The 24,500-nt window shown below is 38.5% G+C and overlaps 1 protein-coding gene across 5 annotated transcripts in view; it reads right to left on the minus strand.

Annotated features, from left to right (window-relative positions):
• The window catches only part of LOC6034685 (paired box protein Pax-6), a 72,560-nt gene extending 50,685 nt beyond the window's left edge, over positions 1 to 21,875 (minus strand). For all 5 annotated transcript variants that reach the window (XM_038255463.1, XM_038255462.1, XM_038255461.1 and 2 more), the window contains exon 1: positions 20,940 to 21,875. In XM_038255463.1, coding sequence (XP_038111391.1) covers positions 20,940 to 21,120 — 181 coding nt within the window. In that variant the 5' untranslated portion in view covers positions 21,121 to 21,875. The remainder of the gene's footprint in view (positions 1 to 20,939) is intronic.
• Between the last annotated feature and the right edge of the window lie 2,625 nt (positions 21,876 to 24,500).

Here is a 24,500-nt window from a genome sequence, read left to right on the forward strand (position 1 = left end):
TGTCACCTTCTGTCACATCTGTCAATCTGTCATACTGCACGCAAAATTGCGATCTACTGGCTTCAGCTTGATCGCAATCTTGGTTGATACTTTTCAAAGAAAGGTTCAAAACCCTCAATTCTCTGAAAACTTCTCAACGGATGCAGTTTTAACCCACATCTTGCGTGCTGTTGCGTACCTCTCAGCTGTCACCTGCGTGCACGCACTTTCGCCAAGACTGGCCGCCAACAGCTTCCAGGAGTGGCCTTCGTCAACAGAAGCCGTAAAAGTGGTGCTCATATTTTGACGGTTTTCTCTGTGGTATGCACCTTCACCAAGCCATGCTCAGCCGTAATGTCACAATCTTTTGTCATCGCTCAATCAAGCCGGGGGACGCAAATCCGCAAGGCTGGCGCTCTCCGCAGGAAGTCGTAAAATGCGAAAAAAAAAAGACGGGGACCCATGGCAATTAAAGTCGCTTTCGTGACGGGAGACAAGGAGACGCAAAAAATGGGACGACTTACGCACAGCAAATCGAGTTACGCTGAGGGGGATAGACGTGATGAAATTGGGGGCAAAAAGGTTGGATTGATCCCCCTAAAGGGTGAGGGTTTGCCCGACTTTAATTGAAGATTCAATTTTGATCTAATGTCATTTTCATGGTTAGAACTTTCTCTATTGAAATTACAAAACAGCAAGAAATTCTAAGTAATGTTGCAAACTGCAGAACCAAAACTAAAATGATCGACGTTTCGATTCAGACATTGATCATCCTCAGGTTAAAACTTTGTGTTTTTCTAAAAAAAACACAAATCAAATGATACTTTTTCATCAGATAATGTTACCAACTCCTGTAGATCCCAAGTAAAAACTATCGACGTTTCTATTCTAGTACTAGATCATCCTCAGGGTTAGAATTTTAAACTTTTTGATAGACCATTTCTAGAATAAATTATTGCTTTTTGTCAAAAAATAAAAAAAACAGCAAAGCTTAAATTTAAGATTCCAACGTTTCGATTCTGGTATTAGATCTTCATCAGGGTTAGATATTCCGAATTTTGTCCATCGAAATTCTAAGACTGTGAAATTTTCAGGAACACATGACTTATCTTCCTCAAAAACTATTGCGACCCCCAACTGAAACGGAAGAACCTCGCCGGTCCCCGGTGGCCCCGGATCGCTTTTGCCTAAAATTGATTATCAAAAAGTGACGATCGTCTGCGCCGCATCGCCAATCAACCAGATGCGATCCCTCCGGGATTGATGAACTTCTGACGGCCCTCTGCAACAAACAAAAAAAAACTCTTCCCTTTTCCACTAATTTATTAGAATCTTGAACCTTCGTTGGCGATCGCCAGACAGGAATCTCCCCCCGATCGATCTCTCCGAGAAACCACGCAAAAGCGCAGACAACCGGAATTTTGTTGACAATTTTTTGGCCCTCCAGGTCGTTTTTTCGGCGAGTCGCAACCGGAATGCCGTTTCGATTCCGGCGAACCGTTTGTGTGGCCCCGGACGCGGTGGCATTTTGATCGATTCGCGCCAACTAAGAGTCCTGCAATTAGCACTAAAAATAGGGAAGTCTTAACGGGCGGTTCGCTTGAAAAGATCCGCCGCGTCCGAACTGCGTGCGCGATTATTAAATTCCATAATTCTGGAGCCGCGACAGCCTCCTAATGGCGCAATTGGAACGTGTGAACATGCGCACGAAATGTAACACCAGAGCACCGGGAATCATGTGCACGTGGAGTTGCAGCCTGTTCGAGCTCGTGGTGCACGGAAAGAAATTTGTGTGAAAGAAACACAAAAATTATTCAACGATTTTGAAAATAAAATGTTTGAACAAAATAATAGCTATTAAATCAACACATAACCTCAAATTCAAATAAAAGCTAACAATTTTCACATTTTAAGGTTCAAACAAACTTCATCGCACTTTTGCTGGTAGAACTTCTTTCAGTGTACTCGTTGCAGCTGCAAGATACGACTGAACTTTGTTGTAGATTTGCGGTTTTAGGCCCTCCGGTGCTGGGATGTAATTGGAGTACACCTGCTAGCCGCTCTGCTTCTGTTGCGCAGCAGATTTAAGCTCTGCTCGTAGATCTTCACCGTGTAATTGCTGAGAACGAAATCCTGTACGGACGGGGGCATGAAAACACGAGCATTGGTATGTTGGTCGTTCAACTATCCTTGGTTGAGCAACTCGGGAGGTTCTAACCGGTGCAGTTGAACAATTCTTACTTAATTAAACTTCCACTAGAATCGATTTTGTACTCAATCTGAGTTCAAATAGAGTTCTACTGGGTCAGTCAAGCAATCAACCTTCACAAACTCATTAAAAATTCAAGTTCATTGTTTAAAATCGACATTTTATTTGTTCTTCAAGCTCAAATTCCACCGAACTTTCCCATCCCGTTGCATTTTTAATGAAAACCCCTTTAATTGCCCACCCCCTCCAAACCTCCCACTTGAGAACCTAAGCACATGGGCGCTCGCAAGGTTCAAAATTAGTTACAAGTTAATTACCGCGCGCGCCGTGGAAGAATCCAACCCTCCGTTATCGTCACGTCGACGGGGGTGTTCTTCGCGCGTAATTAATATCTCACGACTGCTTGCTCGTGGAACAAAATGGCGCCCATCGCCATGCGCAATTACCAGCAGGTCAGACTTCAAGGGAAAGAAAAAGGGAATTTAATAACTCCCCACGAGCTGTTGCGGGAAATTGCGGGTTTCAGCGCTTTCTTTGTGTCTTGCCATTTCGGAGGGTGTCCCTCGAGAAATGTGGGAACGGAACCGGTCACGACTGCGACGGGGCCATGTTGGAAAAGGTGGTCAACATATGGTTGAGATGTGCGGGGAGAGTTGTGGGTCATTTCACCGAATGGGTTGATTAGTTGAATTGGTCGTTTAGTCTGACGTCCTTTAAATCTAGAAGTGTTTAACGTTTAGGCCATTCCACCGAAAAATTGAGAGTTGAGATGAAAAGTGAGGGTCAGTTCATTGAGTGATTCGTTTTACCAAAATGGTTTAAATCCTATCTAGAAAAGTACAGATTTATTATATAAAATAGATAACATGATGAAGATAATAATTCTCTTGTTTTACGAAATGTCTTTTGAATTTATGTTAGAAGTTGTGAACGCAATGGCCATTTCATCGAAAAGCCATTTTGCTACAGAGCCGTTACATCGAAAGTCTAGAAAAGAGCAGATTTTGCATATAAAATAGATAACAAGATGAAACAAAAACTTCTTTTTGTTTTACGAAATGTCTTTTGATAAATTTCACCGAAAAGCAATTTTGCTACAGAGCCGTTACATCGAAAGTCTAGAAAAGTGCAGATTTAGCATATGAAGTAGACGACAAGATGAAGAAAATACTTCTTTTTGTTTTACGAAATGTCTTTTGACCAATTTCATCGAAAAGCCATTTTGCTACAGAGCCGTTACATCGAAAGTCTAGAAAAGTGCAGATTTAGCATATGAAGTAGACGACAAGATGAAGAAAATACTTCTTTTTGTTTCACGAAATGTCTTTTGACCAATTTCATCGAAAAGTCATTTTGCTACAGAGCCGTTACATCGAAAGTCTAGAAAAGTGCAGATTTAACATATAAAGTAGACGACAAGATGAAGAAAATACTTCTTTTTGTTTCACGAAATGTCTTTTGACCAATTTCATCGAAAAGTCATTTTGCTACAGAGCCGTTACATCGAAAGTCTAGAATAGAGCAGATTTAGTATATAAAATAGATAAAAATATGGAGAAAATACTTCTTTTTGTTTTACGAAATGCCTTTTAAATTTATGTTGGAAGTTGTGAACGTATTGGCCATTTCACCGAAAAGCCATTTTGCTACAGAGCCGTTACATCGAATGTCTAGAAAAGAGGAGATTTAGCATATAAAGTAGATGACAAGATGAAGAAAATACTTCTTTTTGTTTTACGAAATGTCTTTTGACCAATTTCATCGAAAAGCCATTTTGCTACAGAGCCGTTACACCGAAAGTCTAGAAAAGAGCAGATTTAGCATGTAAAGTAGACGACAGGATGAAGAAAATAATTCTTTTTGTTTTACGAAATGTCTTTTGACCAATTTCATCGAAAAGCCATTTTGCTACAGAGCCGTTACATCGAAAGTCTAGAAAAGAGCAGATTTAGCATATAAAGTAGACGACAAGATGAAGAAAATACTTCTTTTTGTTTTACGAAATGTATTTTGACCAATTTCACCGAAAATCAATTTTTCTACAGAGCCGTTACATCGAAAGTCTGGAAAAGAGCAGATTTAGCATGTAAAATAGATTACATGATGAAGAAAAAACTTCTTTTTGTTTTACGAAATGTCTTTTGAATTTATGTTGGAAGTTGTGAACGCAATGGCCATTTCATCGAAAAGCCATTTTGCTACAGAGCCGTTACATCGAAAGTCTAGGAAAGAGCAGATTTAGCATATAAAATAGATAACAAGATGAAGAAAATACTTCCTTTTGTTTTACAAAATGTCTTCTGAATTTATGTTGGACGTTGTGAACATAATGGCCATTTCACCGAAAAGCAATTTTGCAACAGAGCTGTTACATCGAAAGTCTAGAAAAGAGCAGATTTTGCATATAGATAACATGATGAAGAAAATACTTCTATTTGTTCTACGAAATGTCTTTTGAATTCATGTTGGAAGTTGTGAACGCAATGGCCATTTCATCGAAAAGCCATTTTGCTACAGAGCCGTTACATCGAAAGTCTAGAAAAGAGTAGATTTAGCATATAAAATAGATAACAACATGAAGAAAATACTTCTTTTTGTTTTACAAAATGTCTGGAAGTTGTGAACGCAATGGCTATTTCGCCGAAAAGTAATTTTTATAAAGATCCATTTCATCGAATGCCCAAAAAAACAATCTGTTTGTGATCCTTTACTCGAAAGTAACAAGATTCGTTGCGAAAAATCAACATATCGTGTAGGTCATTTCACCGAAAAACTGAAAGTTGAAAAGAAGAGTTATGGTGTCATCCATTTGTCGTTTAACCAAAATGGTTTCAAATCTATGCTGAAGGATAGACACGTGTAGGCCATTTCACCGAACAACCAATTTGTTACAGAGCCGTTACATCGAAAATCTAGAAAAGAGTGATTTTGATCAGGATACTGAAATGACGTTTTGTTGATCGTTGTACTCTTCTCTCTGGTTGTACCAAGTGTCTTTTGAACCTTTGCTGGAGGCCATTTCACCGAAAAGTTTTTTTTTTACAGAGATCCATTCCAACGAAAGTCCAGAAAGAAGCTGCAATGCTGAGATAAAGACTGTGGTTCATTTCACCAAATAAGTCGTATCGCTAAATGAGCATTTTACTCAATGTTCTTTAAAACTATGCTAGAAGTTGTACACGTTAATGGTCATTTCACCGAAAAGCCAATTTGTCAACAAGCCGTTTCACCGAAAGTCTAGAAAAAAGTTTCTTAAGATCCGAAATGTGCCAAGAGCAAGATTTGGATGAACAGAGCTACAAATCAGTAAAAGAAACTGTTTTCGATGAAATGGCCCTAACCTAAAAATGCCAACTCTACCCGAATCAACCGATTTCCGGAGCCTCTGAATCGCCCAAATCCCCGGATTTCAAAGGCCCCCTCCCTTCAACTCGAAATTCAATTACCACCCCAAAGCCTACCCATCGCCATTGAACCGGCGGCGACAACTCGGAGAGCGCGAAACCTTCCGCCAATAATCCAATAAAGCCCCGTCGATGACTCCGTCGGCCGAAAGCTGACACCTGACCTCGCGTGCTCACTTGAATCGCGCGATGATTGCCTGGCTTTTTCGGGCCGGTGAAACCCTACCAAGTGTCGGTGAGCCGGGGGTTTAGGGCGGCGTGTCATAATGCGAACCGGATTTGGTCACACGGGGGGCGTCGTCGTCCCGGGATTGTCCGGCGGCGGCAAAAGGTCGCCCCCGTAATCCCGATTGAAGCTGATCGAATCGGGAGTGGAGTTGGTGCTTTAAAGTGGTTGGTGTTGGTGGAAATTGACCAAGTCGCAATTGAAGCTTTTCCCTAACACGGACTTCAATATCATGGTAGGTCATTCGATGATATCGCCAAATCGGCGTTTGAGTTAAAAGTTGGTGAGTTTATTGCCAACTTTGATCCTCAAACGCCCTTTCTGTCAATCTGTCCCCTTCTGTCAAACTGTCAAACAGGTCAAATTGCATGCAACTTTTGTTAAAATTAGAAAAATTGCATGCAAGTTATAGTAGAATTGATGTTTGTAGGCCTTTCAATTGGCGATTGAATTTCAAATTGAAGAGTCAACACATCTGTCTCCACCGTCAAACCGTCCCAACTGTCACCGTTACGTTGTACGCAACATTGGGCAACTCCGCTATCGATTTCTCCTGTCGTCCTGTTGACACTAACCTGCCCAAAAATTCCGTGGAAATTGTTGCGTACACCTCACAGCTGGGGCTTCGTTACCGCAAACTAAGTCTAACCCGTTCAGTGACCTTCACACCCTTTTCGGGGACACGATCTAATTGAACGGGGTAGAGTTCCAACCCCCCCTTTTCAAGTACTCTACGCTACGCTAAGCCGTCCATCGTCCAACGCCCGGTAAATCTAGACTAATTTCAAATTTCCGAGAAACATCCTTACAACTGTCGTCCACAGTCGCTGACCGGGGAAACCTGCCACAGGGTTTACGTCAGTCCTCGCGTTGGTTGGTAGTGCTGCTGCCAAGTGCTAATTAATATGGCGCGATTAGCGCGGCAGCGCTGACTAACTCGCGCTCCGCGGAGCGATTACTTACGATAAACCTTATTATGAGCATTATTTTTCAAGCCAGCTTCTTCCCAGCTGGGCGGACTTGCCTTAGGTAGTGTTCTTTATTACCACGCTTCAATCGCTATCGATTGTATGATTTTCACACCTTCCGTGCGAAACGAACCTGCACCGGGTGGGTTGCTGCACAGTGGGTTGAACAGTTGGAGTTGGTGGTCACATTTGGGAGTTGATACAAATTACTTGAAAGTCCTCATGAAGTTGTAGCAAGACCAATATCTGAGTCATAGATTTAAATTCGAGTGCTTTTTAGGAGCAAATTTGCTATTTCGATCTTCAAACTACTTGTGAGTAGAAGGTACGACCTGGTAGGATGTCCCCATACATCCAAAATCTTGTTTGGACCTCTAGAAAGCTCCCAAGTACCCTACCGAGCTCCGCGCTTCAATGGTCTTCCATATTGACCGAGTTCAAAATTGTGCCCACAGCACACCCCAACCAAATCCCACCGTGCCGGCTCAAGTTCGCACCGTGTTTACCCAGAAAGAGTTGTCCCCCCTGTCCACCTGGTGTCCACAAATAGCACTATATTTTACGGCTCACTCGAAATGATTCACCGGGGGGAACGACGACGGTGGACAAGAAAGCAACCCAAGTTCGCACTTGCAGGGTTCTTTTCGGAGAAGAAACCCCGTCCCCACCTCTGCTCTGCGGACTTTTCCTCACCTCACCGTGCCGTGTGCTCATGTGCCAAATAGGATTACACTAATGTCGTATATGCATAACTTTTAAATTTAAAGCTTGAACTCGTTTAAAGTATAAAGAAGTGAACGCAGCGGCTGTGGTTAGAAGCGAACCTAGGCAGGGGGAGACACTCCACTGCCTTGCTGCAGCAAGGCAGTTGACAATACTGCCCCAGCTAGCTGCTGCTGCTTGGCGTAAAGCGTAGCCCGAAGGTGTTGAAAGGTATCAAATGACTGGTTTATGGGCAAGTTGGGCCCAACTCGAACGGGCGCGCGTTCAGATTGTCGCTTTTATTAATACTGTTCGTCTCCGGGAGATGCAAATTTATGCCGAAGCGCATGTGCAAATCGAGTTACGAGCGAGTTGGGGCGACCGGGAGAGAGTATAAGTGGCTGGATGTTGGAGGGACGTTTGCTGAACTCGCTCAATATCGGTAATGGTCGATCGAAAAGTCGTCGTTGTTGTGTCAATAGTTGAAAGGTGTCCTGAGCTATGATCTGGAACCAGCAGGACATTAAATTGATTAGTAGTTTGGTTTCCGGGTCAGTTTGTATCGAACTGCTCTACAAAGCCATCCGCAAGCAGAACTAATGATCGGTTCGATGTCCCCACAATCTCAAATCATAGCCACGATCTCCACAAACCTTTCAAATGATCACCCAACAATCCTAACTTAATCGCTCCCGATATTGATCGAGTTCAAAGCCCAACCCCAAGCCATATCCGATGTCCGCAAACGCAGGCAATTTGTCAAAACCGCGTCACTTAACGTGTCCAACAAAGCCCACAAAATCTCACAGTCCAATCAACACTTCCACCCCGAAAAGAAGCAAAAAACCAACGTGTCATCCCGCTGCGGAGATCGTGCCCGAAGATCAGATAATCAAACACACACGGCGTACAGTGACGAGGAGGACGGACGAGCGGGCTCCAAAATATGGCCAATTATGACGCAGCATGTGGCGCGCAGGTCTCTCAACATTCAAATTAAGCCCCGCTGGTGAGCGCACGCGTCGTGCTGGGCACAAATGAGCTGCTGATGAGCTGCCTAACTGCCGCTTATCAGCACTATATCGGCGTATCGGGCCGACGTTGTCACCAGGTTTGCTGTGTTTGGGGGGAAGATTCTTATCGATTTGGCCGCGGCGCGGCGCGGCACTAATGAGGTGCCATTTGAGGAAATTGGGTAAATTATGGCGGGGAGATGGGTTGATACGAGATTGGATGAGAAAATTTGGGTTGCTGAGAATTTCTGGTTGATTTTGAGGAATTTTGGGACCTTTTGAGTTTGATACCATTTCGAAAATCTTCGATCGACCTGTTTGACCTGTAATTCAAAGCGAACTCATCTGGCTTGAAATAAACAACTTGTTTGAACAGTAGTTTCAGTGTTGTTGGCTTTTCAAAATCCCAAACAGATCTTCACGACTTGAAAAATCAATAAAAGTTGAAGCTGCTTGAGCAAATAACCACCAAATTCACCCGTTTATCAACCCGGTTTTCCCTTCGACAACAGCTGTCAAAATCTTCACCCGGGGCTCGAATCGATGAGTTCAACTGCTCGATCACTCCGGCATTCCCTGAGCTGCCTGCGAAATGAGCCACATAAGCCGTTGATGGCACCACCTGAATAAATATTAATTGCTGCTGGTGGTACAAATTTCCCATTGATATTTATTACTTCTGCCACTCTCGCATCCACGACGACAACTTCCAGCTTTCATCACCCAGTTGCCAGTTGCGCCATAATCGAAATTGTTGCGGAGAAACTCGTCATCATCCGTCGTCAAGCACCGGGAATGTCGGACTCCGATGACAAGTCTACTCCACGATTTTGGTGGGCCGTCAAATTCATCTGATTCGCGCCACCACCATGCGGGTTCCCAAAAGTAAATATAAAATTAATTTAAAATTAAAATATTTCGCGCAAAAATCTTCCGGCTTCCCGACTCCCGCTCCCGGAATTCCAGCCCAAACTTCCCCAGGGGAAAATGAGCGAGTTGGAAACCATTCCCAACGTCTCCTCGGACTCGGAGGAATGACGTGAAATTCAATTATGGTACGCACCTCTCTCAGGCAGGTAGCGAATGAGTCGAAGCGCACCCGACTCATTTACACTTGACGCAAAATCTGCGAAGGCCAAAATGCGCGAGGTGCGCCCTCGGGACGGGGACAGGCAGGGTTGAAGTTTGGGTAGGGATGTTTAGAAGAACACTGAAAAAAATAAAGATACCAAATTCCTAAATTCTAGGAATTTTGGCTCCTTTCCTTATTAAGTAATCCAAAAAAAGCCGATTACTAAATAAGGAAAAGAGGCAAAATTCCTAGAATAAAGGAATTAGGTACTTTTTTTATTTCAGTGAAGGTTAAAAAAAATTATAAACGGGAAGCGGATAAGGTTTCAAAAAGTTACGGAATTTCCATAAAAATTATACGTTTATATTTAATCAGAAGTTTTATTTTATTTAAAAAACTAATTATAATTTGAAAAAGTTACTTTTTGCGTTTCTCTTTGTTTCGTCGTCCGTGTCTGTCGCGGGTGACCATGAATGGCCATGATCGATGACGACAAACTTTTTCAAAACTTTTTTTCGTAAAATCGCGATAACTCGTGATGTTTATAAGCAAACTCCTTATGTCTATATATCAAATTTTTTGTAATTGTCTGCTCTACAATTTTGTAGAACATTGTTACAGTCGAGTAACGGAAAATGGGAGAATTTTTAAAACTTTTTTAGTGTTTTTTTCGATGAAAAATACGTTTATTCGGAATTCTGAGTACGCCATCAAATCGGGCGTCTAATTTTACACAAAGGCCGTTTGACACCAAATTTCTATCTCATCACCGTTTCAGGCTGCAAATTATTGAAAAACACCTCTTTTTTCGCATGTTCAAAAATGGAAGGGGTCGTACCACCCCTCCGTCACGAGATATCAAAAAACGGACCTCGGATTCGTGATCAGGGACAAAAGTTACCCTTTAGGACAAAGTTTCACGCAAATCGAAGAGGGGTCGGGGCAACTGCTGTGTGAGTTGGCGGAGAATTACCCAAGTTTTATGTTTGAAAAGAATTATCAAAATCTTTGCCTTATTGCTATTTATATAAACTTAATAAAAAATAAATCTCAGGAATCGCGTAAATTTTACTTAAGCCGTTGCAAATATTTATTATGTTTATGTTTATGACTTTGACAGAAAAAAAATACTTTGAAATGCATTAGACACCTGTCCAGTTTCACAATCATAAATTTTCAAAATATTTTAGTATTGACGAGAAAAAGTAATTGCGGTTCTATTGGAATTTCACGAAAATTTAAAATATATTTAAATAGACTCAAACAAGCTATATATGATTACAAGCCTAACCCCGACAAACTTCATCCTGTCTTTTTTTTCGTATTTGACGTTTTAAGCTTGTTGCTTATTCAGCCTCCTGTGATCGAAATTTGATTTTACGAAACTTTTCCCGTACAATCTGCAGATGCTCCGGAATCAGTCCCAGAGTGGCCAAAGTTGTCATTTTTTGGCGTGAGAACCTTCCTTGGGCTTATACGAACCCAACGTAACAAAGAGCACCTCGATCCGACGCTCCGTATTGAACTGATTCGCGTTCGAACAAAACCGTCGAAATTTTATATATATATATAAGATAGATAGATAGATTAATGCAGAAAAATCAATTTAATCTTGTTTTTCAGTTGATAAGATTTCTATTTACTGAAAAAAATATTTATTTAAAATTTATTTAAAAAAAAGTTTTTTGAAACATTTCTTTTGCCACCTGATTTTTCGAACCAATTTTCAAAATGGGAGAGAGGCGAACAAAACATAGAAAAATATTTGGAACGGCCTTTGGTAAAATGCATATTTTTTAAGAATTCCTAGATCAAAACAAACAAATTTCGGATTGTGTCACATCACTTTTACGCAAATAATAAAATTTCATAATTCACATACAGAAATCAGATACATATTTATCAATGTTTTGAGGCGAAACAGAAAAAAAACTATTCTTTTTTTGAATGGAATATGAAGTACAGAAACTCGTGCAAATTTTCAATGCCAGTATTTTGTTAAGAAAAATGACGTAAAAATCGTACCAACATAATAATAAATTTGATTGTAAAAAAGCATGGTCATTGAGCAATTTTAGATAGCTAAGGGTCGTTTATTTTTAAAACACTTTAATAAAAAAAATTCAGTCAAAAATTGTGAAAAATACCGAAATTAAATGCATAACTGCATTTACTAACAACCAGGGATAGAATAATCGAAAAAAAAATCAATTTCGCTTGCGAACTTTCTTCACTCGCGAAAGAGAGATGTGGCAAATCACGTAAAAGAAAATCGCTCCCGAACTTCTCAAAAAAAAAAACAATCTGCTGATGATTTTTTGTGAATTTCCTGGTCAGCATCACTTAAAATTATTTCTTTCACTTTGTTTACACACATTGCCCATCTACAAAATGTGACAGATCATTTTTCGACGTGTGACGTTACACTTGCAAGTGTAGTACCGATCTTTCGTGCACGAGAGAGGAGAGCCATGCTCCCTTCAGATTTTTTCTCTTGATGAACGTCCAAAGTCTTTTGATGATGATTATTTCATCGCTGCTAACAACAACTATTTGTTTTGTTTCCAAGTTTTTTTTGTTTTTTTTCAGTAATTTTGTTTTTGTTATTAGGCCGATGCAAATATTTAAAAGTTTTTGTCCCTCGGCCCTGGCTGAGGTCAAGGGGGCAAAAATAAAAATATAAAAATTTAAATAACAAGCCATAGTCTTCACATTTAAATGGAAAAAGTGTTTTAAAATGCATTTTACACTAGTTCAGTTGTTTTGCAATCATTAGTTTTCAAAAAATCTGAGATCTGACAAAAACAAAACTTGTATCAAAAAAAAAAAGATTTTGCATCGAAAATTTTCAAAAAATCTTAAGATTTTTTAATAAACCCAAACATGCTAAAAATGATTTTCAACGCAGGAGAATGTATTTTAATTTGATTTCAGTTGGTTGCACTTGAATTTTCATTGAAATTTTGAAGTTTATTGTAAAAATATTTTTTTTGCCCCCTGATTTTTCGGGCCAATTTTGAAGGGGGGGGTGACAAAAACTTTTAAAAATATTTGTACCAGCCTTATTTGTTTATAAAAAAGTACTTTTCACCAAATATAAAAAAAAACAAACAATTTTAAATAATGTCATTTTTTGTGATTAATCAATCCTAAATTCATTTGATTTTCTAACGCAAATAAAAAAATCGTTCATTTCACAATTATTTAAAACAATATGGCAAGGTAAAAAAAAGTAAACCAAAATTGTTAATAAATCAAGAAACAGAAAAACAATGATTGCCTTAAATATAAATTTACCTTAAAAAATCTTTTTCCACAATTTTCAATACACTTCGTAGCGTTGATTTCTGTATTTTTGTCAAAATAAAAGAAAATCAGAAAAAAATAAAAGCCTGAGAAGAAAAAACAGATCAATAAAATCATTGATATTCATTTGCAATTTGTTGGAGAAGCAAAATTGTAATAATGCATGAAGCATATCCTAATACTATTCGTTTGAAATTTGAAGTTAATTTTGATTTGCTGCTTCCAATCTTACGAGGAAAATGGGTTGAGAAGTTTATTTTAAATAATTGGAATCGTCCAACTAAGAAGATGGAAAAATAATGTATTCAATAAAAAATAACATTTTTCCGAAAACATATACAAATGAAAAAACTGAAAGAAGCAAAAAAAAAGCTTACAAATTTCCTGCTTAAAAACAGATCTATACGATTTTTCAAGCAAAGCAATAATAATAAATGCAGTCAAGGAACACTCAACAGGCAGTGGAATACCAAAGACGCGGTTTTTTAATTTAATTAAAGTTAAAAAAAAACCTGCAAACACTTGATAATTCAATCTGGTTGAAGAATTTTGGCATCTAAAAAGAGTATCTTTTGATAAATCTTGTAAAATCTTGTTCAATATTATTTGACTAGACATCACAAAAAAAAAATCAGAAAAGTCTAAATGTATTATTTTAAAGCATTTGTATAGGCATATAATTCACAACAAAATACGACAAGCACCGTTAACTGCAGTGAAATTAATAGCCGAGGTGACATTGATAAGCAGAACAATTTTCATGCAAAATGGGAAATACGAATTTTGTTTAAATTAAGCACAAACTAAATTAAAAAAATATGTTCATATGATTCACAGATTTGGTTTTTCAGTCTCGTAAATATTTTTACCGGAAAGCTCGTCCAATTTTCCATAAGTTTGCCATTGACAGCATTTCAATTTGACGTAAGGGCTTACAGATATAAACTTAATTACATTGCTTATAACTGAAAATAGAATATTTTTTTCAGTGTGGTAGAAACCAGGATAGTAAATTTGATTACATAAATATAAAAACGATATAAAGGAAAGAGCTGTCAAAGGCAAACTTATGGAAAATTGGACGAGCTTTCCAGTAAAAATATTTACGAGACTGAAAAACCAAGTCTGTCATATGGAAATTGCCAAAAACCACAAAAAACCGTTTTTTCAACATTTTCAGTTTTAAAACCGCTGTATCTTCCCAAGGATTGAACATAGGACCACTACCGGTTTACAAAAATTTTGACGTTTAGACCACTTTTCAAAAAAACAGTTTTAGTAAATGATTTTTGTATTTTTTTAGGAGAGACATACCATCCTGCATTTTTCTTCAGTTTTTTGGTTATATTTTAGGCTATTTCCTCAAAAATTTCGAACGAAAAAAAATCGTGACATCACCATTAAATTTAGGATTGAGACTTAAAAATCAAAAAATATCATAGATTTGGCGTGTATTTTTGTTTCAGTGTATAGCCCGTCCAATTTCCTACAAGTTTGTCTTGGACCACTTTTTGATACGACGCAACGGTTTCGAGATACAGTAATTTTTATATTACAAAATACAAAAATATTCAAATACCATACGCCCTTCTCAAATGTTATTTTCGAGTTCTATTGACTCCATATACACAAAAATGGCTTATATAGGCCTAGGATAACATGTCTACAAGCTTTCATTGAAAACGGAGAGGGTCGGGTACAAAAGTACCAGAAAAATTCCTGATTTGAGCTGGAATTGCTCTTAGGTTTAAATTTTTACAATGTACTGCGTCTATCAATGTCACCTCGGGTTTTGAAATAACAATTTGCTAGTTTCGTTGCAAATTTTAATTTTTTATAGCACTTAAAAAACATTTTCAAAAAACTTACATGGAAATTGTGTGGCCTACCCCAGTACATGTTTAAAATATAAATTTTGTGACAAGTCTTACCGGTTTATGAATAATTTTTGAAAAATAAATTGAAATCCTATTAATTACAAAATGAGACGTAAACAATCATTTTTGTTCAAAATAAATATTTGAAGTAAACCGGAAAGGCAGCGCCATATTGATAGTACGACTCAAGTTTTTGGAAGCACTTTTAAAGAAAAAGCCGTAATTTATACAAGTTCTGTCGGTTGCAGAAAATGAATATCAAGATAGCAAGCAATCTTTCGAGTTCAGAAATTGTTTTATGTTGAACAGAAGTTGTCCAAGAACTGGCAACCCGTTTCACCTTAAGTACCTTATTTTTAAGGATTCAAAAATGGTTAACATTTGAATTACGTTTGGCCCGTTTAACCAGATATCATTGAATATGTACAAGATTAAGTTTTATTATGTAAAGTTTACTTTTTCATCAAATTTATTTTTCCTTGTGCAGCTTTCTCAGAAGTAATATTGGAAATTTTTCAAGACTAAATCAACTTCACCCCTTCCCAAATCATCCAGCGAGGACCGCAATTTCGAACATTTTTATCATCTCCGTCCAGGTTGGCCCCTCAACAGTCCTGTCCCTCTGGGAGAAAGAACATCGACTTGGACCTCACGTACTGCCCTGCGGAATGCCCTCCGCCCAGTCAAACCCCAAGGCCCTCTCGCACAACTAATAAAAATTAAACACTGATGACATCCCTTGTGCGAGGCCAAAGCTTGCTCGCTGCACATTGTGGCGCGTTTTATTGTTTAAGCATGTACGAATAAATTAATACTGATTAATTGGAAGAAATTTCATGACCGCGCCGACCTCATCGACGATGGTTCCGTTTGGTGGCGCGAACAACGTCCCAAGTCGCAAGTGCTGGCTATTCGATGGGGGACCGGTTATCAAGTGGACTCTTCGAGGCTGACATATTTGTGAAACTGTTTACTGAAGAGGTCGTTTTTTTTCCTTGTGCCTGCCAGCTTGATTGCAGCTATTTTGTGTTAATAAGTTTTCGATGAGAGTGTTGTTTTCGGAAGTTGCCAGGTTGAAATTAGTCAGTTTGGCACCTGAAGTTGACCAGCTGGACGGGGGAATATCTCCTTGGACATGTTCCACTGTACGGTTGTTGAATTGTTAAGTTGAAAATTATCCAATCAACAGCTGTATCTTTTCAATTGTTAGGTTAATTTGTTCAAAATGTTTCTGCATTTCAAGCAAATTCTTCCAAACCCTCCAAGAATCACGTTAAGCACAACTCCTGTCAAGTTTTCAGATTCTCCCGGCATGAGGGACGTCCCCAATGACAAATTATTCAACGCTTTTCACTGATCCCGCGAGTTCCTCGACTGTCGAAAGCGCGAACCGCTACGCCCTTGACCGTCATAAATCATCGCGCTTCTTCCTTGAAAATCCTTTCCGAAAATCCCTGCTCAGGTGGGATGCATCGAAAACCCCGTCAAAAAAAGAGCAAATTAGCTGTGCAACCCTTCTCTTTTTCGAAAATGTTGCAAAACCGTGCGAGCATATCACGCGAGTTGTGCCGCGCGAAAGATATTTATCAAAATCAAGTCAAACTTGCTCACAAATAAAATCAATCATTCTTGGAGCAGGAGGACGAGGACGAGAGCTGACGGAATTGTAGCGCGACTGACCACTGGAGAACTACAGTGGTGGTCAACATTTTTGAAAAGTTCCTCTAACCCTTGATTGGTCAATAAGAAAACTAATTTTAAGCTTATCTAGTTCCAAAAAGGCTTCAATTTTATTGTTGTTTTGTCATAAAATAGAACTAATTTGCCACCAATTTGTTATCGAAGAGACAGAAGGTCGAAAGGTATTTTGCTATTTTGAATAGAAAAAAAAAATAGATTTTAATTAAAATTAAAATCCTCCTTGACAAAATGCCATACCAAATCTTCAAATGCCTATAATTTTGCATGGTTACGTCCAATCGCTTCGCTGTCTTCGACATAGCATTTATATTACGCTTATACAAGTGGTGACGACCGTCACTGCGCAAACCCCACCAGCAAAGTTTGGCAACCCTGCCACTCTGTGCCCCACAGACGATAGAGATCCTCCGCGTTGATGATGTAGAACATTTTCAGGATTCCTCACGACTGCCACAAAAAAAATCCAGGTAAAGGAATCAAAAGGATGACAGGGAGACGGCAAAAAATCTGTTAAAATCAACGACAGCACATCAGTCAGGTTGCGTCGAAAGGGACTGTCGCGCAAAAAAAAAGCAACGTTCAGGACCAGAAGTGTCTCCAGTTTCATCACCTCGCGCAGGAAGAACCCCGAGGAAGAGGGGTTAACATGACAAATATTGCTTATGTATGCAATCATAATATTGTTGGACATGGCTGCAGATCGTGATCGCGCGCGATCTGATTGCCTGCAAGGGGGAGTTTGAAAAGGTTCACCAGCAACTTCTTCCCTTCAACCATCAGGAAAGAGACAGGTGAGATGGTTCCGGGGGCCCCCGTAATGTGCGAACGACAAATTGATCATAAATGTGACGACGACGACGTCGCGACGTGACGACCGGTTCCAGTGAAAATGAGGTTGCTGAAATCAAAGGTGGAGACGCGTGGTTGTTCAGTGATTGTGGTGGGCTTTGAAGTGAGCTTAACCGGTTATCAACGAGTGCAGCGAACGGGGTATGATTTGTAATTAGCTGGTTTCGAGCGTGGTTGAGCATGATTTTCACTAGCGATTGTTTAGACTGGATTGTCACTGGATGTAATTGTTGGACAACTGATTTGACGACTTTTCAATGGGTATGACTGGGCTTTGCTTAATTCGTGGAAAAACGTCTCATCACTGCGACGAATCTAATGTTTCAGACTAGCTTTGACAATCAAAGGAAAAAACTTTGAAAAATATCAGAAAAAGACCACATAATTTTCATCCAATATAAACAATTATTGAAAAGAAATTTTCTTTGAATCCCTCATCATTTCAGAAATATGAGGACTTCTGTAAACTCAAAAAAAGAAAAGAAAAGATGAATGGGTTCTAAAGCACTACATTAACATAAGCCTACAGCGAAAAAAGCATGGCAGAGAACAAATTAATGATTATATTACTTTAATACAAAATATTGAATGTAACAAACCAACTTCGTTTCGATTAATCAACTCTGGCCACATAAAACGAGCTGTCAAACAAGTACTTTCGGTCAAAAAATTTCGAAAACCAAAATTTTCAAAAAATATGTTAAAATACCTTTTAAACTTTTTGTTTATGTACTAAAAATCAATATGCTTATAAAAACAAGCGTTTAATCGTGGTGTGCAATAAAATCAGCAATCTAAAATCAATTTTAAGATGCAATGTAAAAAAAAATAAAACATTAAAACTAAATTTAAACCCTCTGAGACCCAACTCCGCCCCAAGATGGAAATTGATCTTAAAATTCGCATAAATCTGTTGTTTAGCCTATTTAAAATCTAGATTATTTTTCAGAACAACCATTGCTCCGTGGATTTGCTATGTAGATAAGACCTTTTGAAAAGATAAGCAAGAGATCTCAAAATGCTTTGGAGAGTAGATGTCTTGATCTGAAAAACAAACTTACATTTGTTGATTTTACTTGCAAAGTAATTTCTCACGTGACTCTGCCAATGTTTTGCAAAAATGTATTTTCTGAGGTCGACTTTGGCCGTTTTTTCACTAATTTTGATTTTATTCTAGATTATGTTTTGTCGCACTCTGTTGCAACACTCGTTCAGTTTTTTTTTAAATCACACGATATGAAACCAGTTAAAAATAAAAAAATGATTTAAAATTATAAACTCAGTAAAAGATTAAGATAAAAGTTTGAAGAATAGTTCTAAATTTAACAATAAAAAACATAAATTTAACAAGTTTTTTTTAATATACATACGCAGCTTAAAAATAATGAAGTAAAACAAATAAACAAGCTACGTATTTTTTCCGTAAAACATTAGAAAATTTAGCAAAAAAGGCACAAACTAGGGAAAAATAAAAATCATCAAAATAAACCTTGGGCAGTGAAGGGTTTGTTTTGAAATCCTGCAATGTTTTACCAGATTTAAAAACAAAACTAGAGGTAATCAAATTCATATCAAATTGTAGTATTCAATTATCTCCTGCAAATAAATTGCCATTTATGAAAGCTAATATCTTGCGAAGAAGAACTTTGCGGGATGAATGTTTTGCTTATTTCGTCCACAAATTTTCGATGTCACTCCGGAAAGTTTCATCAAGATATCAAGAAATTCCAAATGCGACCGAATTTAAATTTCGATTAGTTAAAAAAGTTTATTTTAAAATTATGATCATGTATTTAAAAAAATACTAATATTTTTATATCGACATATACAATTTCAATCAATTTTTATATAATATTTAAATACAGTTAACTCCATTTTAAAATTTAAAATTAATAAAATGTATCAGTAGCATTTATTTTAATAACGGTATTTTTTTGAATTCATGATTCAATAAAATTCAATTCCTTTTAAAGTAAATAATTAGTTCACAACTGCTTATTTTTTAACACTTATGCTCTTTTTGATAGAAATGAATATCCGAACAATTGCAAGAGGAGAAAAAAAAAATTAAGCGATATTTGCATAGGAAAAGCATAAAAATCCCAAAACTGAAAATAATTTTAATTATTTTAGCTATTTTTGTGTTGTTTTGTCAAAACATTTGTTTAGCTTGTTAACAAAAATAATGATTATTGTGTATTTTTAATTAAATAGTGCACCTATAGCTTTTTTTTTTACACGAAAAAGGACACAAACACGAAAAACAGTATTTTTATTAATTTATTGTTATTATTGTTAAAAACATAAAAGCTTAGTTTAAAATTTAAAATTTCTTTTTTTTCTTCTTTAACCAGTACCGAGGGACACAAACTTCAAATAACATATTTTTAAGACTCAGATTTTTCTGTTCTGTATTATACTTTTGAACAACCGTTCAATCTGAAGCTTCACGGGAAAAGGGCTGATAAGCATTTTGACAATTTGAACTATTTTGCTATTTCTCAAGCTTCAGGTAACTTTTTCTCAAAATTTGAAAAAGTAAACAATAGCTGAGCTCCCCAGCTACCATCAGGAAAATATGACAGATTTTGTGTCGAAAAAAAAGTGTAATATTCAATCAGGAATTGGTCATTCATCAGTTTTTGGTGAATATTCATCAGGTTTACAATTTTAAACATTTTTTTGTAATATTACTAAGAAAATAGGTGATATTCAACCTACCAAATACACTTACTATCGAACCAAACGTTTGGTAGTGAGTGTAAGCTCTGTGTAAAGAGGGTGTCATACTAAAAAGTGACCTCAGTCGATAGACAACAGTTGGTGTCAAACCATCGGGGTCAACCAGTGTAGTGTAAAATCAAAAGAAATGTTTTCATCTATTTGGAATCAGATATTTACATTATTCCAATATCTATCAACATACAGTCCAGACTCGATTTTCCGAAGGCCTTGGCAAAATGTCTTATTTTTTGTTGAGCTTAAGTATGACTCCTAACTACTCTGAATTAATTTAGAATTTGTAAATCCAAGATGGCGACCAAAATGGCGGTGATGAAATATTGAAAAAATGCATTTTTTAATTTCATAGATCATTACCATTCAAATTTGACTAAAATTGGGTCGCAGAACTCGAATTTGATGTTAAAAGTAAGAAAATAAAAAAAATACGAGTTTTTTTTTGTTCGTGATTCGATTAGGGGGGAGGAGTGTTGTCAAAACCATCCTGGCTTTCAAAAATCGAATTTTCGCTCCGTTTTTGAAAAATCTGTGTATATCTGTGTCAGATTTAAAAAGTCTGTGTTTGTCTGTGCATCACATAATGTCCGGACACAACTTCAAAAATCTGTGTACCTTGCATCCCTGCTCCTAAGATTCTTCGCAAAATTGTACTGGAATCATCACTGGAGACTCAACATATGAATGAAATTTGATCTCTAAAATGTATAACCCCCCACAGAGCGTATACCTCTTTTTGGCTACTGTAGATAATCAAAATCTCGCTAGAATCACTGTTTTTGCCTCTCAAAATCCCGCTCAAATTACCCAATCCACAGGAATCTTGTGCCTCCCGTCGGCACCTTTTCAACAACACAAACAACGTCCGTCCATTCTAAGCCTAGCGCAACTCACCAGTCGGCGATAGCTGCAGCCCCGTCGGCGGTGGCGGCAGCGATCCACCACCACCTCCTCCTCCTCCACCGAGTCCGGACTGACCCGGTGCCCTCGGCGGTTCCATACTCCACGGAGCGGTGGCTCCACTCGTCGGCAGCTGTGCGAACTCACTCCCGATCGCGGACCCAATCAGCATCATATGGACTCCGGGGTTCCTTCCGTACGACCTGCGTGCCCTTCACACACACAGCTCCGGATCGCTTTGGGCTGTTCGGTAAACTTTGATGGAGTGATCTTAATGTGAGTTTAATTGATCGCGCGGGAACCTGGGCGAGGTTCTTTCGTAATTAATTAATTAAAACTTGCTCCGGGACAAATAGAAGTGACACCTCTCGGCAGCGGTAGTTCTTATACGGTCAGATCCACTTCTTCCACTTGTTTGCTGGCGAGAACTCGCCGAGATCGTTAATTAACCGGCAGGGCAGGAATTTCTCGCGCGACACTTTTTGCCTTAATTACGGCGTGGACACTCTCTTGATCACACACACAACGCACTAATTATTCACAGCTATTCAGATATTCGGTTCTTCCTTAAACGATCACTTGGCGGAGCTGATCAACGCAACCGGTAGAATCCACCCGAGGTCAGGATCTTCACGATAACAGGTTCTCTACACCATGATCAGCGTCGCACCGCTTCGACACAACAACAGCTTCCGGAAACGTCTTCACCCCGTACTACCGAACTCGTGCTGTACCGTCATCTTGGACGACGAGTTCGCGCGCGCGTTCAATCCCGTTCTTGGAGAACAATACGGCAAGAACAACAACACCCAAGTCGCGTCGCGAGATCGCAGTAGTCCGTGCGCGACGAGAACAAAACGGGGGAACGCGAAGCGCTGTGTAGCGGCTCAGACATCGGCTGTAACGAGACTGAAAGGCAGGAAACGAGAAGCACACGAAAGCGTGTTGAGCAAAATCAAGCACCCGTTGAGCTTCGAGCGAAGAGAGAGAGAGAGAGAGAGCGCGCGTGAACACCAATACAACCACAACATCCAAGTAGTCCGCGGCGGGTGAGCTTTCGGCAGGTGTGGTTGGAAGAAGTAGTCGCAGAGAGTTGAACGAGCTGTCTCGTTTCTTCGTGCGGGAGAGACTGGGAGGGAGCGAGAGCTGGTTTTTGGAATTGGTCGCAACCCACTGAGTTTACGTGGTCTTGCAGTGTGTGGAAGCAGAAGCAAAAGGCTGTAGAGTAGCCGCGGAGCAAGATTGGTGAAGCGCGCAACAGAAGTTGAAGCGTTGGAACTTGGAACGCGGAGAAAATTAGGGTGGTGGGAAATGGAGGTGGAGGTATTAGGAAGGGGGAGATGATGGTGTTGTAGTGTGAGTTTGGGTAGCCAACTTATATGGTAAAGTGGCGAGTAAGATTGTTGTCGAGTAGCGACGGCATTGAATGACCGTTTTCAGAGCATAGGTTTATGAATTGAGTATGTTTGAATAAGGAATTGATTTTCTCTTGAAGAGACAAAGTTGCAATAATAAGTTGTCTTTGGTCACGGTAAAATCAATTACCTGATTAGGTCCTAAACTGCCCATGTTCACATAAATGCTCCATCTCAATTTTCAGCACTTTTTTGGCTTGTTATAAAGGTTTAATCAGAATAAGTACAAGAAGTCAGCTTTGCTGTAAAAAACTAAAAAAAAACTCTTAAAAATCCTTAGGAGTCACACACCTTTTCTTGACATATTTAAAATTTGCTTTGGGAAATTTATGCAAGTCTCTGCAATGCTTTTCTTTTTTAAGGGTGCACAACAGCCAAAGAAGTTGTTGTCTTCTTATTCCAAAATTGTCAAACTTGCGGACCCAATCCTGCAAAAAATCGATTGTAAAAAATAGTAAAATTTTGTTGTAAACTATTTTGTATGCAGTACTTTAGAGCAGGCCTGCCCAACGTCCGGCCCGCGGGCCGGATCCGGCCCGTGAAGCCATTTCATCCGGCCCGCGACGACTTTTCAAAATAGTTCTATGAATGGCCCTTAAGGCTGATCATGAAGTATTAAATAAATAAAATTATTGCCTGAACTCAAAAAATAAGCTTGAGATCAAATTTTAACATATACTAAGAACATTCTTCATGTTTGAATTAAATCTTATAATTTTTATATTGATATTTTTTAAATGAAAAATTGTGCAGGAAAACAAAACTATCTATTTCTTAAAATTATGAAATTTATGAAATAACTTGGAGTGTTGTCTTAAAATTTACAAAAAGAGACTAAATTTTATTTCTTTCAGTTTTACCTGTGTTTACTTCAAATTGATTTTTTTTTCTATTTTCTTTTTTTAAATAAATAAGTAAGCAAAACAATGTATTTTTCCAGAACAACTTTTTTATTAATTTTTCTATGAATATATTTTTTTAAAAAAAGCTTAAAACATCAAATTATTCATACTGAAAATAGGTCGCTGCAAATAATTTAAAAATATTAAGAAATGTATCAAAAACTTCATAAAATTGCAACGATCATTGTAATTTGAATGTTTTTTTTATAAAAAAAAGTACATCAAGGTATTTGATTGCAATTGGCAAAAAAAAATCTATACAATTTTAAACAATTAACACCTAAACTCCCATCCATAAAAATATCCCGCGGACTACCAAGCAAGCGAAAAAAGGTGGAACTCCAACTTTGAACAGCTATATCTCGGCTCCCTGTGGACGGATTTTCGATATCTAAACAGCAAAAGCTGCGGACAGATCTCTAGATAATGTTGCTTTTTTGAAAAGTCAAAAATAGAGGCATTTACCCTAAGTTATTCCCGAAACCATAGGAGCAACTTTTTTTCAGCCCTCTTTTTACTACATGTTTTACATGCAGTTATAAATATTCAATGATAATCTATGTCAAATCCATGCCAGAATGATAGATAATGCTCATTTATTATACTCAAAACCATTTTCGGTCCAATGTGGCTACTTTGGAACCGGCCCCAGGTACTCCGGTGAAACCCGGATTACGCTATATTGTGGAGCATTTTCGGGAATATTTTGGTCGAGGCAACATGCATATCACAGTTCATCATTTTCAAAATCAAGCTCATTGGTGATACCCAAGTCCATTTTGGACCAATCTGGCCACTTTGAAACCGGTCCCGGGGTCTCCGGTAAAACCCAGAATATGGCAAATAACGGGATTATTGGAGGACAATTTTTGACAGGGCAATATGGATGTCAAAGATCATTATTTGCAAAATCAAGCTCATCCATGAACCCCAAAACCACTTTTGGACCAATCTGGCCACTTTGTGACCGGTTCTCGGTACTCCGGTGAAACCCGGAATATGGTAAATTACGGGATTATTGGAAGACAATTTTTGACAGGGCAATATGGATGTCAAAGATCATCATTTGCAAAATCAAGCTCATCCATGATCCTCAAAACCACTTTTGGACCAATCTGGCCACTTTGGGACCGGTTCCCGGTACTCCGGTGAAACCCGGAATATGGCAAATTACGGGATCTTTCGAATTATTATTGACAGGGCAGTATGGATGTCTAAGTTCATCATGTTCAAAATTT

This window comes from Culex quinquefasciatus, chromosome 2 (assembly GCF_015732765.1).
Source record: "Culex quinquefasciatus strain JHB chromosome 2, VPISU_Cqui_1.0_pri_paternal, whole genome shotgun sequence".
NCBI lineage: Eukaryota > Metazoa > Arthropoda > Insecta > Diptera > Culicidae > Culex > Culex quinquefasciatus.